This window comes from Phyllostomus discolor, chromosome 9, assembly GCF_004126475.2.
Source record: "Phyllostomus discolor isolate MPI-MPIP mPhyDis1 chromosome 9, mPhyDis1.pri.v3, whole genome shotgun sequence".
Lineage (NCBI taxonomy): Eukaryota > Metazoa > Chordata > Mammalia > Chiroptera > Phyllostomidae > Phyllostomus > Phyllostomus discolor.
In genome coordinates this window covers 42,668,326-42,680,725 of record NC_040911.2, presented here as the reverse complement: position 1 = coordinate 42,680,725, position 12,400 = coordinate 42,668,326, and the positions used below count along the sequence as shown (strand labels likewise).

General features: G+C 35.5%; 1 protein-coding gene across 1 annotated transcript in view; it reads right to left on the bottom strand.

Moving 5' to 3' along the window:
* The window catches only part of SMCHD1 (structural maintenance of chromosomes flexible hinge domain containing 1), a 143,130-nt gene that overhangs the window by 42,606 nt on the left and 88,124 nt on the right, over window positions 1-12,400 (bottom strand). Inside the window, exons 32-34 of the mRNA XM_028524982.2 lie at window positions 12,097-12,254; window positions 9,447-9,562; window positions 7,793-7,857 (exon numbers count right to left, since the gene is read on the bottom strand). Of these exons, the coding sequence (XP_028380783.1) occupies window positions 7,793-7,857; window positions 9,447-9,562; window positions 12,097-12,254 (339 nt within the window). The remainder of the gene's footprint in view (window positions 1-7,792; window positions 7,858-9,446; window positions 9,563-12,096; window positions 12,255-12,400) is intronic.

Genomic DNA, 12,400 nt, shown 5'->3' with positions numbered 1-12,400 from the left:
GGTGCCAAATCTGGGATTAGGGGGGGCTGAGTCACCTGGGTGATTTGATATTCTGCCAAAAAACTCTGCACGAGACATGATGCATGAGCTGGTGCACTGCCGTGACGAATCTGCCAATCACCAGCTGCCCATAGCTGTGGCTGTTTTAGTCATATTGCATCTTTCAACTGATGAAGAACATTGAGGTAGTACTCCTTATTAACTGGCCTGGAGGGCTGTACTAGTGATGACAACACCTTCCCAATCAAAAAACTCAGTTAACATAGTCTTGATCTTGCTGTGACTTTGCTGTGCCTTCTTCAGACATAGAGAACCAGGTGACTTCCATTGGGACGACTGGGCCTTCGTTTCTGGATGATAGCTGTAGACCCACCATTCATCTCTGGTTATGACTATCTTGAGGAAATCTGGTTCACTATTTAGCAACTGCAGCACAGTGTTCCTTCTGCTCTGATAGCAGAAGTTGCAGAACACATTTTGCCATGACACGTTTCATGTCCAGACCCTGTGTCAAAATCTCAGACACAATAGTATTTGGAATCCTCAGATTAGATTCTAGTTCTAGAACTGTTAGTCACTAATCTGCAGCCTGTACACATTCAAAATTCTCAGGTGTTCTGCTTGTTGCAGGTCTTCCAGAACATGAATCACTTTCAACAGATTCTCAACCATCTTTAAAGCATTTGCACCACACTTTTATTTGCACTGCCCTCTTGCATTGTCCCTGAAAGCCTTCTTAATCATCTGAATAGTTGCCACAGAGGAATGATCAAGCTTATCACAAAAGTTTAATGAAGATTCATTGCTCTACTCACTCAGTCATTTTGAATGGAACAGCCACACATTACACATACTCACTCAACAGCACCTACCACTCCCTGACTAGTACAGTGAAGTCATCGTTCACGCATGGGCATTCCAGACCACTCTACCTGGCTGCCAGATTACACTGGTGTCACACAAACCATTCTTATATTAAGAATAGCTTTTTCTGGATAGACCTCATGCACACACACACAAATACACACAATATAAAAATACACAATGTAATAAAAAACTAACATAGCAGATCTAAAGGTCCGCTGGCAAGGTTGACCGTTGGCTGGCATTTATAAACTAAACTTGAGAAAGGTTCCCACTATTACTTCGTAAGAGTGGCTAACAATGCCCAAACTGTTTCTACAAATGATATGGTTTATGCTAAACCTTTGCTTTTCTTCTGGGAATCTGAAATTTTGGTATATGCTAGGCAGAGGCTGCCTATGTGACCAGGCCCCCAATAAAAATCCTGGGTACTGAGTCTCTAATGAGATTACCTGGTTGATAACATTTTGTATGTGTTATCATTAACTTGTTGCTGGGGAATTAATCATGTCTGGTGACTCCATGGGATAGAACCCTTGGAAACTGATGTGTTTTCCCTTGGACACTGCTCCTTGCACCTATGCCCTTTCCTGATTTTTGTTTTTATCCTTTTGCTTTAATAAATCATAGTCATGAGTAAGAACATATATATATATATATATATATATATATATATATACACACCACGTGCTATGAGTCCTCCTAATGAATCATCAAATTCATGACAATGGACCTGGTAACTCCCAAAAGTTATAAAGTAGAATTCCTTCATGACCTAAATGTAAAGAAATAATTCTTAAGACCACAATGAGTGCTACATATAAAGAAGAGGATCAACAAATATGATTATATATCAATAAAAATTAAGAACTTCTGTTCAAGATATCATAAAGAAAATGCAAAAGTAAGCCACAGAAAGGGAAAAGATATCTAACAAAAGGCTTATACCCATAATGTATAAAGAACTGCTACAAATTAGTATGAAAAAAACTCAATAGAAAAATTGGTAAGCCGCAAACAGGCACTTCGCAAAAGGTTATCAAAATGGCCAATAAATATATGATAAAAAGAGAAATACAAATTAAAACTAAATGTAATGCCAGTACAAAGACACCAGAAAAGTAAAACTGAAAATACTGATAAATCCAAATGTTGGGGAAAATCTGAGCAATGGGAACTGTCATACACTGCTGGTGAAATCACAAATTAACATAAACACTATGGATAACTGTTTGGCAGCAGCTCAAAAAGATAATTATATATATAATGTTTGACCCAGCTATTACACAGCAATGAATGAACAAATTTATAGCTACAAGTCACATAACAGATTAACCTTACAATATTGAGTGAAAGAGAGAAGCTTTATACAAAAAAATACAATATGTTTAAAGTTAAAGTGTTAGTACAACTAAATTAGAGAATTTAGGGATGTATGCTTGGATAATGGAACTGAAAAAAAAAGTCAGGAGAGGGGTTATTTTGTGTGCATCTATACAAGTGTGTGTATGCAAATAATAACTGGGAGGGGCATAGGTGGGGCTTCAATGGTACTGGAAATCTGCTTCTTGATTTCAGTAGTGGTAACACAGACATTCACTTTGAGAGAAATCATAAAGCTGTATCTTTTTTTTAACATTATAAATTTTCTATTTCTGTTTTTAAAAGGTTAAAAAATTAAGCAATATATGTAGAACACCAAATATACTGCCTAATACATATTAGGAACTCAGGTATTTTCATTCATTCAAATATACCTAATATTCTGAAATATACTTTATACATACATATAAAAATAATGTATATAACAGACAGTATATGTGATTTATTTTTATTGAGGTGAAATTCACATAACATAAAATTTTAGGCTGTATACTCCACTGGCATTTAGCACATACACATTGTTGTGTAACCACATCCTCTATGTAGTTTTAAAAAGTGATTATTTTTAAAAGATTTACTAAAATGTTCTTTCAAACTGATGCCCTTGAATGATAAAATAAGATTCAATTACCATATGTTAAGTAGATTCATACACCGAAAGATAATTTAATATACTGAAGAGAAGGGAGTGTGTCCTTCCTAGGGCGTCTAAATCAGTCCCATGCAATACCATGAGAATAACTAAAGATGTAAGGCAATGGTTCAAAGTATGGACGAAGGACAGTTGCTGGCATTAAATATTTAGTTACTTGTCAGTCACAAGATAATAAAAGAGTATTCAGAAACATATATAACAACCTGAGATAACTTAGAGAGAACAAGTACAAATGCAGAAGATTTTTTTTTATCCTCACCCAAGGATATATATTTGATGATAGAGAGACAGAGAGATAGATAGAGAGAGAGAGAGAGAGAGAGAAACACTGCTGTGAGAGAGGGAAATCAGTAATAGGTTGCCTCCTGTACACATCCTGACTGGGGATCAAACCCACACCCTAGGTATGCTTTTCCTGACTGGGGATTGAACCCGCAACCTTATGGTATATGGCAGAGGTCCACAACCCCTGGGCTGTGGACCACCACCGGTCTTCAAGAAAAGCGTGCCTGAGCTCCACCTCTTGCCTCTCCCACCATCCACAGCAGGGTTAGAGTAAGGCTCATCTGAGCTTTGCATCTGCATCCTATTCCCCAAACCGACTCCCTACCCCCATCTTCCACGAAACTGATCCATGGTGACAAAAAGGCTGGGGACCACTGGTGTACAGGACAATGATCCAACCACCTGAGCCCCTCAGCCAAGGCTCAGAGGACCTTTTTCTTTTTAAAATTTTATTATTATTATTTTTAAAGATTTTACACATTTATGTTTAGAGAGGGAGAAAGAGAGAGAGAGAGAGAAACATCAATGTGCGGTTGCTGGGGGTCATGGCCTGCAACCCAGGCGTGTACCCTGACTGGGAATCGAACCTGTGACACTTTGATTTGCAGCCTGTGCTCAATCCATTGAGCTATGCCAGCCAGGGCTTTCTTCTGTTTTTAAAAAAAATGAAAACAAAAAACATTGGTCTATGACAGATTATAAAGGTTTAAAAAAAACAGAAACTGGTCCTTTAATATAGTCTGAAAAAGCACTGAACTAATATAAATAAGCTTTTTGACCCTATTGATGATGATTTAAATTTTAAAAGTAGAAGAAACCTTGGAGAAAATCCTGGGAAGATGGTGGGAGAAGAAAGTACCAGGAATCTAAACAACTATACTGGCAGAATCTGTCTGATACTTATTTTGGAACTTTGGAGGCTATTGAAGGCTGGCAAATTCCAGCAAACTGGAAGACTTGCATGGTAAACTGAGGTTAATTTCAGTCCATTTCAACTCTTACACAATAACAACTATTCATCCCCCTACCCCCAGGATAGGCAGCTGTGCATATGTTCCAGGAAAGAACCTTATCCTTCACTTATCAGGTATATGTCCAATGATTGCTGCCTGTGATTACAGAGGTGCAAAACAAAAATGTATGAAGCCACTGTTCCTACAGGAAACCCCTTTGTTGCAAGCCCCTCCTCCTCTACCTAAAGTGACTGCTAGGGAAATTTAAAGGGCCAGTACCCATTCCTTAACCCCTTCCCCCCCTTTATTTTTTGTTTCTCATTTTTGGGAAGCCAGACATTAAAAAACAACTGCACATTATGGGAATATTAAAAAGTGACCACACATGTTCAGGAAAAGCCTCAGAAGACCTTAAGTATATATTTAAGGATGCCTTTGGCAAGAAATAGCCCCAACAATAAAAAAATCGAAAACAATAACAAAACCCATCAAACCCTAGTTAAGGCAGGGAATCTCAAATACAGAACTACCACAGTATTAGATTTAGATGTCTAGTTAAAAAAAAATCACAATGCAAACAAACAGAAGAGTATGGGTCATTTAAAGGAAAAAAAAAAAAGTAACCAGAAACTGTTCCTAAAAAATACTTGATGGCAAATATGCTAGAAAAGGACTCATAAAACACTGGCTCACAGATGCTCAAAGAACTAAAGGAAGATGTAGAGAAACATCTGGGTGTAGAGAAAATAAAAAATAAAAATAAATAGAGGAAAATATCAATAGAGATAGAAAATCTGAAAAGAAACCAAAGACAAATTCTGCAGCTAAAAATTTCACTACAGGTATGCAATTGTAGATTTGAACTGGTAAAAGAAAGGGTTAGCAAACTCGAAGACAATGGATATTCTAGAGTTTGAGGAAAAGAAAAGAATCAGAGAAAAGTAACAGAGCCTAAGTGAGCTTTTGGGACATCAGAAAGTAGACCAACAAATATAATGTGGGAGTCCCAGGAGAAGAGAGAGAAGGACAGAGAGAGTATATGGCCAAAAACTTCCTATTTTGATGAAAGAAATAAATATAAATATCCAAGACACTCGAAGAATTCCAAATAAGATGACCTCAAAAAAAAAAAAACCCCACACTTGAAGACACATTCATTACTGAACTTTCAGAAGGGAGAATACTGAGAATAGCAAGAGAGTAGAGAAATTATTACATACAAGTGATCTTCAATAAGATGATTAGATTTCTCATCAGGAAATTTGTAGGCCAGAAGCAGTGGGGCCAATGTATTCAGTCATTTAAAAAACTCCCACAGAACCCTGTCAACCAAGAATCCTATACCCAACAAAACTATCCTTCAAAAGTGAGGGAGAGGTTCCAGCCAAGATGGAGGCATAGGTAGAAACCGTTCACTTCCTTGCACAACCAAAAGGAGGATAACAACCAATCTAAAATCAATAAACCACCAAAATCACCACAAAATCAAATTGCAAAACCAAACTGTTGGAACTCTGGTAACCAAGGAATTAAAGAAAAATCAACCAGAACAACAAGACCAGCAAGGCGGACCATGAGGGCAGACTCAGAAAAACCACAGTGAGGAGGCTGAGGGGTGGGGCTGACCGCTGAGTTCGGCAGAGCTGCACCAGAGAGAATGACTTAAGGACAAAACTGAGACTCAGAGCTGACTCTGGGCTAAGGCTGGGGTTTCCCCGGTGAGAGATACTTCCAGACTGACACGAGAGTCTGTTGGAAAGTTCGTTAGAGACAAGCAGTCAAGCTGCATTGTTCCCTCTCTGGCCCCTCCCACACAGGTAGTGCAGCAAAGAGGGTAGCCCTGCCTAGGTGAATACCTAAGGACCCGTCCCCTTACAACCTATCAGCTGCGCCACCAAGACAAATAAATGTGGCCCAAATGAAAGAACACAGCAAAACCTTAGAAAGAGAACTAAGGGATGAGGAGATTGCCAACCTATCTGATGGAGAACTTAAAGCCCTGGTAATCAAAATGTTCATAGAACAATTGAGCTTGGTTGAAAAATGAAAGAACAAATGAAAGATATCCAAAGTGAAATAAAGCAAAATATTCAGGGAACCAACAGTGACAAGAAGGAAAGCAGGATTTGAAGCAACGATTTGGAACAAAAGGAAGAAATAAAACATCCAATTGGATCAGAACGAAGAAACAAGAATCCAAAAAAATGAAGAGGCGGAGGATTCTCTGGAACAACCTGAAATGTTTTAATATCGGAATTATAGGGGTGCCAGAAAGAGAAGAATAGCAGCAAGAAATTGAAAACTTACTTGAACAAATAATGAAGGAGAACTTCCCCAATCTGGCAAAGGAGATAAGATTTCCAGGAAGTCCAGGACGCCCAGAGAGTCCCAAAGAAGTTGGACCCAAAGAGGAACACACCAAGGCACATCATCATTAAGTTACCCAAGGTTAAAGACAAAGAGAAAATCCTAAAAGCAGCAAGAGATAAGGAGACAGTTATCTACAAAGGAGTTCCCATAAGACTATCAGCTGATTTCTCAAAAGAAATCTTATAAGCAAGAAGGGGCTGGAAAGAAGTATTTGAACTCATGAAAAGCAAGGAACTACATTCAAGATTATTCTATCCAGCAAAGCTTTCATTTAGAATGAAAGGGCAGATGAAGTGCTTCCCAGATAAGGTCAAGTTAAAGGAGTTCATCATCACCAAGCCCTCGTTATAAAAAACATTAAAGGGACTGAAAAAGAAGATAAAAAATATGAACAATAAAATGACAACAAACTCACAACTATCAACAAATGAATCTAAAAGAAAAAAAAAACAATGAAAACAAAAACTAAGCAAACAACCAGAATAGGAACAGAATCAGAGAAATGGATATCACACAGAGGGAGTTCAGCGGGGAGGGGAAGAGAGGAATGGGGGAGGTACAGGGAAGAAGCAACATAGTTAGTAGGCATAAAATACATGGGGAGAGATAAAAAATGGTAGAGGAAACAGAGGGCTCAAAGAACTTGTATGTACAATCCATGGACATGAACTAAGTGGGGTGGGGAATGCTGGGGGGGTGGGGAGGGTAAAGGGGAAAAATTGGAAAACTGTAATAGCATAATCAATAAAAAATACTTAAAAAAAAGTGAGGGAGAAATTAAGACATTCATAGATAAACAAAAGCTAAGGGAGTTCATTACCGCTAGCTCTGAGAAAGAAGTGCTCAAGGGAGTCCTGCAAGGTAACATAAAACTACAGTAGACAGTAACAAAAGCCACATGGGGAAGTAAAGATCTCAATAAAGGTGAATACGCAAGAAATTGTAAATGCTAGTATATTATTTTAACAATGGTTTGCAACTGTACTTTTTATTTTCTAGATGATTTAAAAGATGTTAAAAAGTACTGATTAATTGGCTTTGATAATTTTGAAAACATATATATATATAATCTCACAACAACCTGTCCCCAAACCATTTCACAAAGCTTACAAACGGGTAAAACATATAGTCTCAAAAAACTTCCTGGAAAAATACTAAGAGATGCTACTATCTTCTATTTAATCATAAATTACTTTTCTCTAGCTGAGTAGGCAAACATCATCAAAGCTGATTCACTTTGTAACAAAGTATGCATACCAATATGAAATGACTTGAGAAATACCTGAAGTAGAAGCAGCCATCTTCCTTGTCATTATCTTTTATTTTATTACAACTAAATGTTTCTGCCTAGGAAGGGAAGTAGGAGAGAAGTAGGGGGGAAGAGAAATCACAAACATTTAACAGTATATTTAGGATGAGGAGTTATATCACCTTTACCAAATGTGAATGCAAATCACATCTAGATTTATAAATACACAGGCACATACCTATATGTATATATCTTTACAATGTATGTAAGATACAATAATGAGATTAGTCACACTGGAGACACATACCATTATTAAAGGGTATATAATAGATCTTTATGGTGGTGATATAATTTAAGGTAATAGCTACTTGATGGGACTGATGGCATAAATTAAGAAAGCTAATTTAAAATGAACCATAAATCCTTAAAGGCATTGTTAAATTAAAATCTTTTGATATAGTTTAAGATTCAGTTTCCAATTTGAGATTTATTTTAAATTTGCACTGTCAAGTATGGTAGTCAATAGCTACATCTGGTTAGTGAGCACTTGAAATATGCTGGTCCATATTGAGATGTGGTGTAGACATAAAATACATACCAAATTTCAAGACTTGGTAAGATAAAAAAAAAAGGTAAAATCTCAAAATAAGTTTTAAAATATTTAGTTCAGCCCTGGTTGGTGTGGCTTAGTTGGTTGGAGCATTGTCCCATAAACTGAAAGGTTGTGGGTTCGATACTCCATCAGGGTACATATGAAGCAACCAATAGATTTCTCTCTCTTACATCAATGTTTCACACTACTCACCCACCCCCACCTAAAATCAATATGCATGTCCTTGGGTGAGTATAAAAAAATAATAATAAAAAAATATTTAGTTCATCTTGAAATAGTAATTTCTGGTATATTAGGTTAAAACTACATTAAAATTAATTTTACTATTTCCTTTTACACTTTATTTTTGTATTTTATTTTATTTATCCTCACCCAAAGACAATTTTTCATTGCTTTTAGAAAGAAAGGAGAGAGGGTGGAGGAGAGGGGGAAAGAGAGGGAGGGAGAGAGAGAGAGACAGAGAGAGAGAAACATGGATGTGAAAAAGAAACATCAATTCATAGCCTTCTCTGTACATGCCTCAACTAGGGATTGAACCTGCAAGCTGGGTATGCGCCCTGACTGGGAAATGAACCCATGAAGTTTTTGGTCTATGGGATGACACTCCAACCAACTTAGCCAAATGGACCAGCTCTTTCTACACTTTAATTTGGCTACCAGGAAATTTTAAATATGTGTGATTTATATTTCTATTGGACTATGCTGCTTTGGACCCTCAAATTGTTCTCACCACTCTATTCCCCTTCTCTAACATCTAATTCTATTAATCACATCTCTACTATCTCATTTTGTATATTATCTCTCAGTTATATTTAATGATTTTTGCTTTGTGCTGCTGCCCTTTAGACAAGATAATTTTATAGTATACAAGTATCTTAAAACTTTAGAAATACAACAATGTAGACTGCTCTTTTCAATAGCATCAACACAATTTTGAAACATACTCTGATATATTTTTTAAATCCAAAGTAATAGAGTAGATTAATTTCTAGTTCTTCAGTATATACACATTGTATTTTTTTAAGTGAAATTTAAGAATTATTTTTAACTTCTAAAATCTTTTCCAGGACTTACATTTGCTGATGGTCGGTTCCCATTATTAGAAAGCTTCCACATTTTCATGGAAATACGTGCTGGATTAATATTTTTAATGATACTATCATCTTCAGAAATAACAGTAATCATAAAATCTGTCATGGTAAACATTAAACAATTATCTTTATAGTTCAATTAATGGATTTGGCTAAATATTTGCATAACAGTTCCTCAAATAATATCATTTGGCTCAGCACTGTCTATATATTATAATGTTGATAAGACATCCAGTAACTTAACTCTTGTTCTTGTTTATATAAATTAGCCTATAGTAAATATGGTTTTGTTATATGTCATTTCACTTAAAGCTGCAGAACCTACTGATGATGTTAAGTGAGGACTTACTACGCAGGCATACCTTGGAGATATTGCAGGTTTGGTTCCAGACCACCACAATAAAGCAAGTTACCACACATTTTTTGGTTTCCTGGGCATATAAAAGTTATTTCTGTACTGTACTGTAGTCTTATTAAGTGTGCAATAGTATTATGTCTAAAAAAACAATGTTTATAATTTTAATTAGCCTGTTGAAAAATGGTGCCCAGAGACCTGCTTAACACAGGTTGCCACAAACCTTTAATTTGTAAAAAAGTAATATTTGAGGGACTCAATAAAACAAAGTATGCTTAAATGTCAAAGTAAACAATTTGTTAAAATGTTGATAACATTCTGATGAAGAAAATAACACTATTCTTTAATCAGCATTCTCTAATAATTTGTTTATAAAACTTGCTAAATCATGACAGACAACTCTGGTGCTAAATCTTTCCCAGAAACCATACATACATCTTTGTTATTAATAGTTCCTTGTCTTATTTTCATAGTTTGCCATGCTGTAAGTTCTATCATGCAAGACCAAAAAGACTGTCATGCAGATATTCAGCAACCTAGATTTTGGGCAACCGGTCATAAATCCATACATATGCTTTATGTATTGCAAGAATACAATGTTTCTTTTCTCTTATGATTTTCAATAGCATACAGTAGTTAACTATTATTACACATAATACTTCCCTTAAGTTTATCATCTACAACATTCATTTGGCATGTTATAGTTTTTTAATCACAGGAAATAGGTCTTATCTCCCCAAACAGATTTCAAATGCTTGAATATAAAAGCTATGTATATATGGGGTCCAGCATAAATAATACCCCTTTTTTTATTACAAAATCTTCTATTACAAATCATAAACATGTAATTCTGTAACATAACAGTATCACACTCAAGCACAGCATATGTATGACATTTTAGGTGAAGTGTTCAAATTAAAACTATAGATTACACCCATATTATTACCCTACGACCATGCTCAAGCAGGCATTACTTCTGCCAGACCTTGTATGTACTGTTATTAAAAATTGTTAATTATTAAAAATTGTTAACTTTTGAATCTAAACTTTTTGGTTTGCTTATTTTAACTACTTATATCTATGTATAAGAATTCATCCCTTCAAGAAAACAGAAGTCTTCAAGAAAATTACCTGTGTAAAGCAAATATATTTCTTATTGAACTGGCACCTGCTACACTACACTGAAATTATTTGCTTACTTGATTATCTTCTATTGTGTTGGCCAAAAAGTTCATTTAGTTTCTTTTGAACAATGGTTCTAGCAGTGCTTAGTTGTCTTTAACTTCATTAGAAACAATTTTGTTAGATTCTATTATGACAGCTGTCATATCAGTGTGTATTTAAAAAAAACTTACCAAAATTGGTGAATTTCTGTGCAACCCTTTTAATATTGAAGACAGAAGAAGATATTCAACATTTTCAATGTATTATGCTTTATCATTTCAAAAAAGGGTAAAAATGCAACTGAAATGCAAAAAAAGATTTGTGCAGTGTATAGAGAAGGTGCTGTGACTGATCAAATGTGTCAAAAGCGGTTTGCAAAGTTTCTTGGTTCTATTGACATTTTGGCCAAATAATTCTTTGCTATGGGGCTGTTTTTGGCATTGGAAGATGTTTAGCAACACTCCTGGCCTCTATCCAGTAGAAGTCAATAGCAAGGAATACCTGACATACTTGAAATATCCAAATCAATAAAGTTATTAGTGAAAATGAAACATGCGTCTTTTATATTACAGAAAAAACGTAACAGACTTTTTGGCCAACCTCATATATTAGCTGAACTCATTGAGCACTCTTATATTCATTACTGCAATTAAGAGTTGCAGTAATGTTTATAGTGGCTAGATACAGCATGTATTTAGTAAACGCTGGTTGTTCTGAAATATCTTCCATCATAAATTCTGATGTGATGTATTTCCATACAAATTAAGTTAATCCTGGTTCTATTTTGTTTAAGATAACATTGCAATACATTTAGTAGACAGAGACCCCACAGTTCCCCCCATTTAGCAGTTCATATTTCTTTTGCAAAATGAATTACCTTAGGGTATCAGTTTATGTATGAACTTGCAGTTCATTTTATACCATTAAAGGAATGCAGGCTATAAGGGTGAGAGAAGACATAGCTAAGTCAAATTTACTTTCCTTGTCATTTAAAAAGGTTATTCCATACTTGATTTTTTTTATCATTTTAAACATCTAAAATAAATAATTTATTCTGCTAATGAAAAATGCAAATTATCACTACAAATTTATTTAAAAACTATAAATTACTCACCAGTAAAAGTACCCCCTGCCAAAAAGGAAGCATCCTTGTCATATTTAACGTTGAGACGAATGGGCTTTTCAGGGTCTGGAAGAATCATTAACTTAATTATAGGTCCTTCTATGGTATTCTTGTTATAGATGGCTTTCACTTGAATAGTATGTTCTCCTCTAACAAGAAAAAAATGGGGGGTTGGGGAAGGGTCCAAATTGCATTAGTTATAATCTAAAAATTCTGAGAGTTTATACAAAGTTTAACTCATTTAGGAAACTACTCTTGCCCATTCTATCACCTGCCTAACACTAAATAGAAGGCT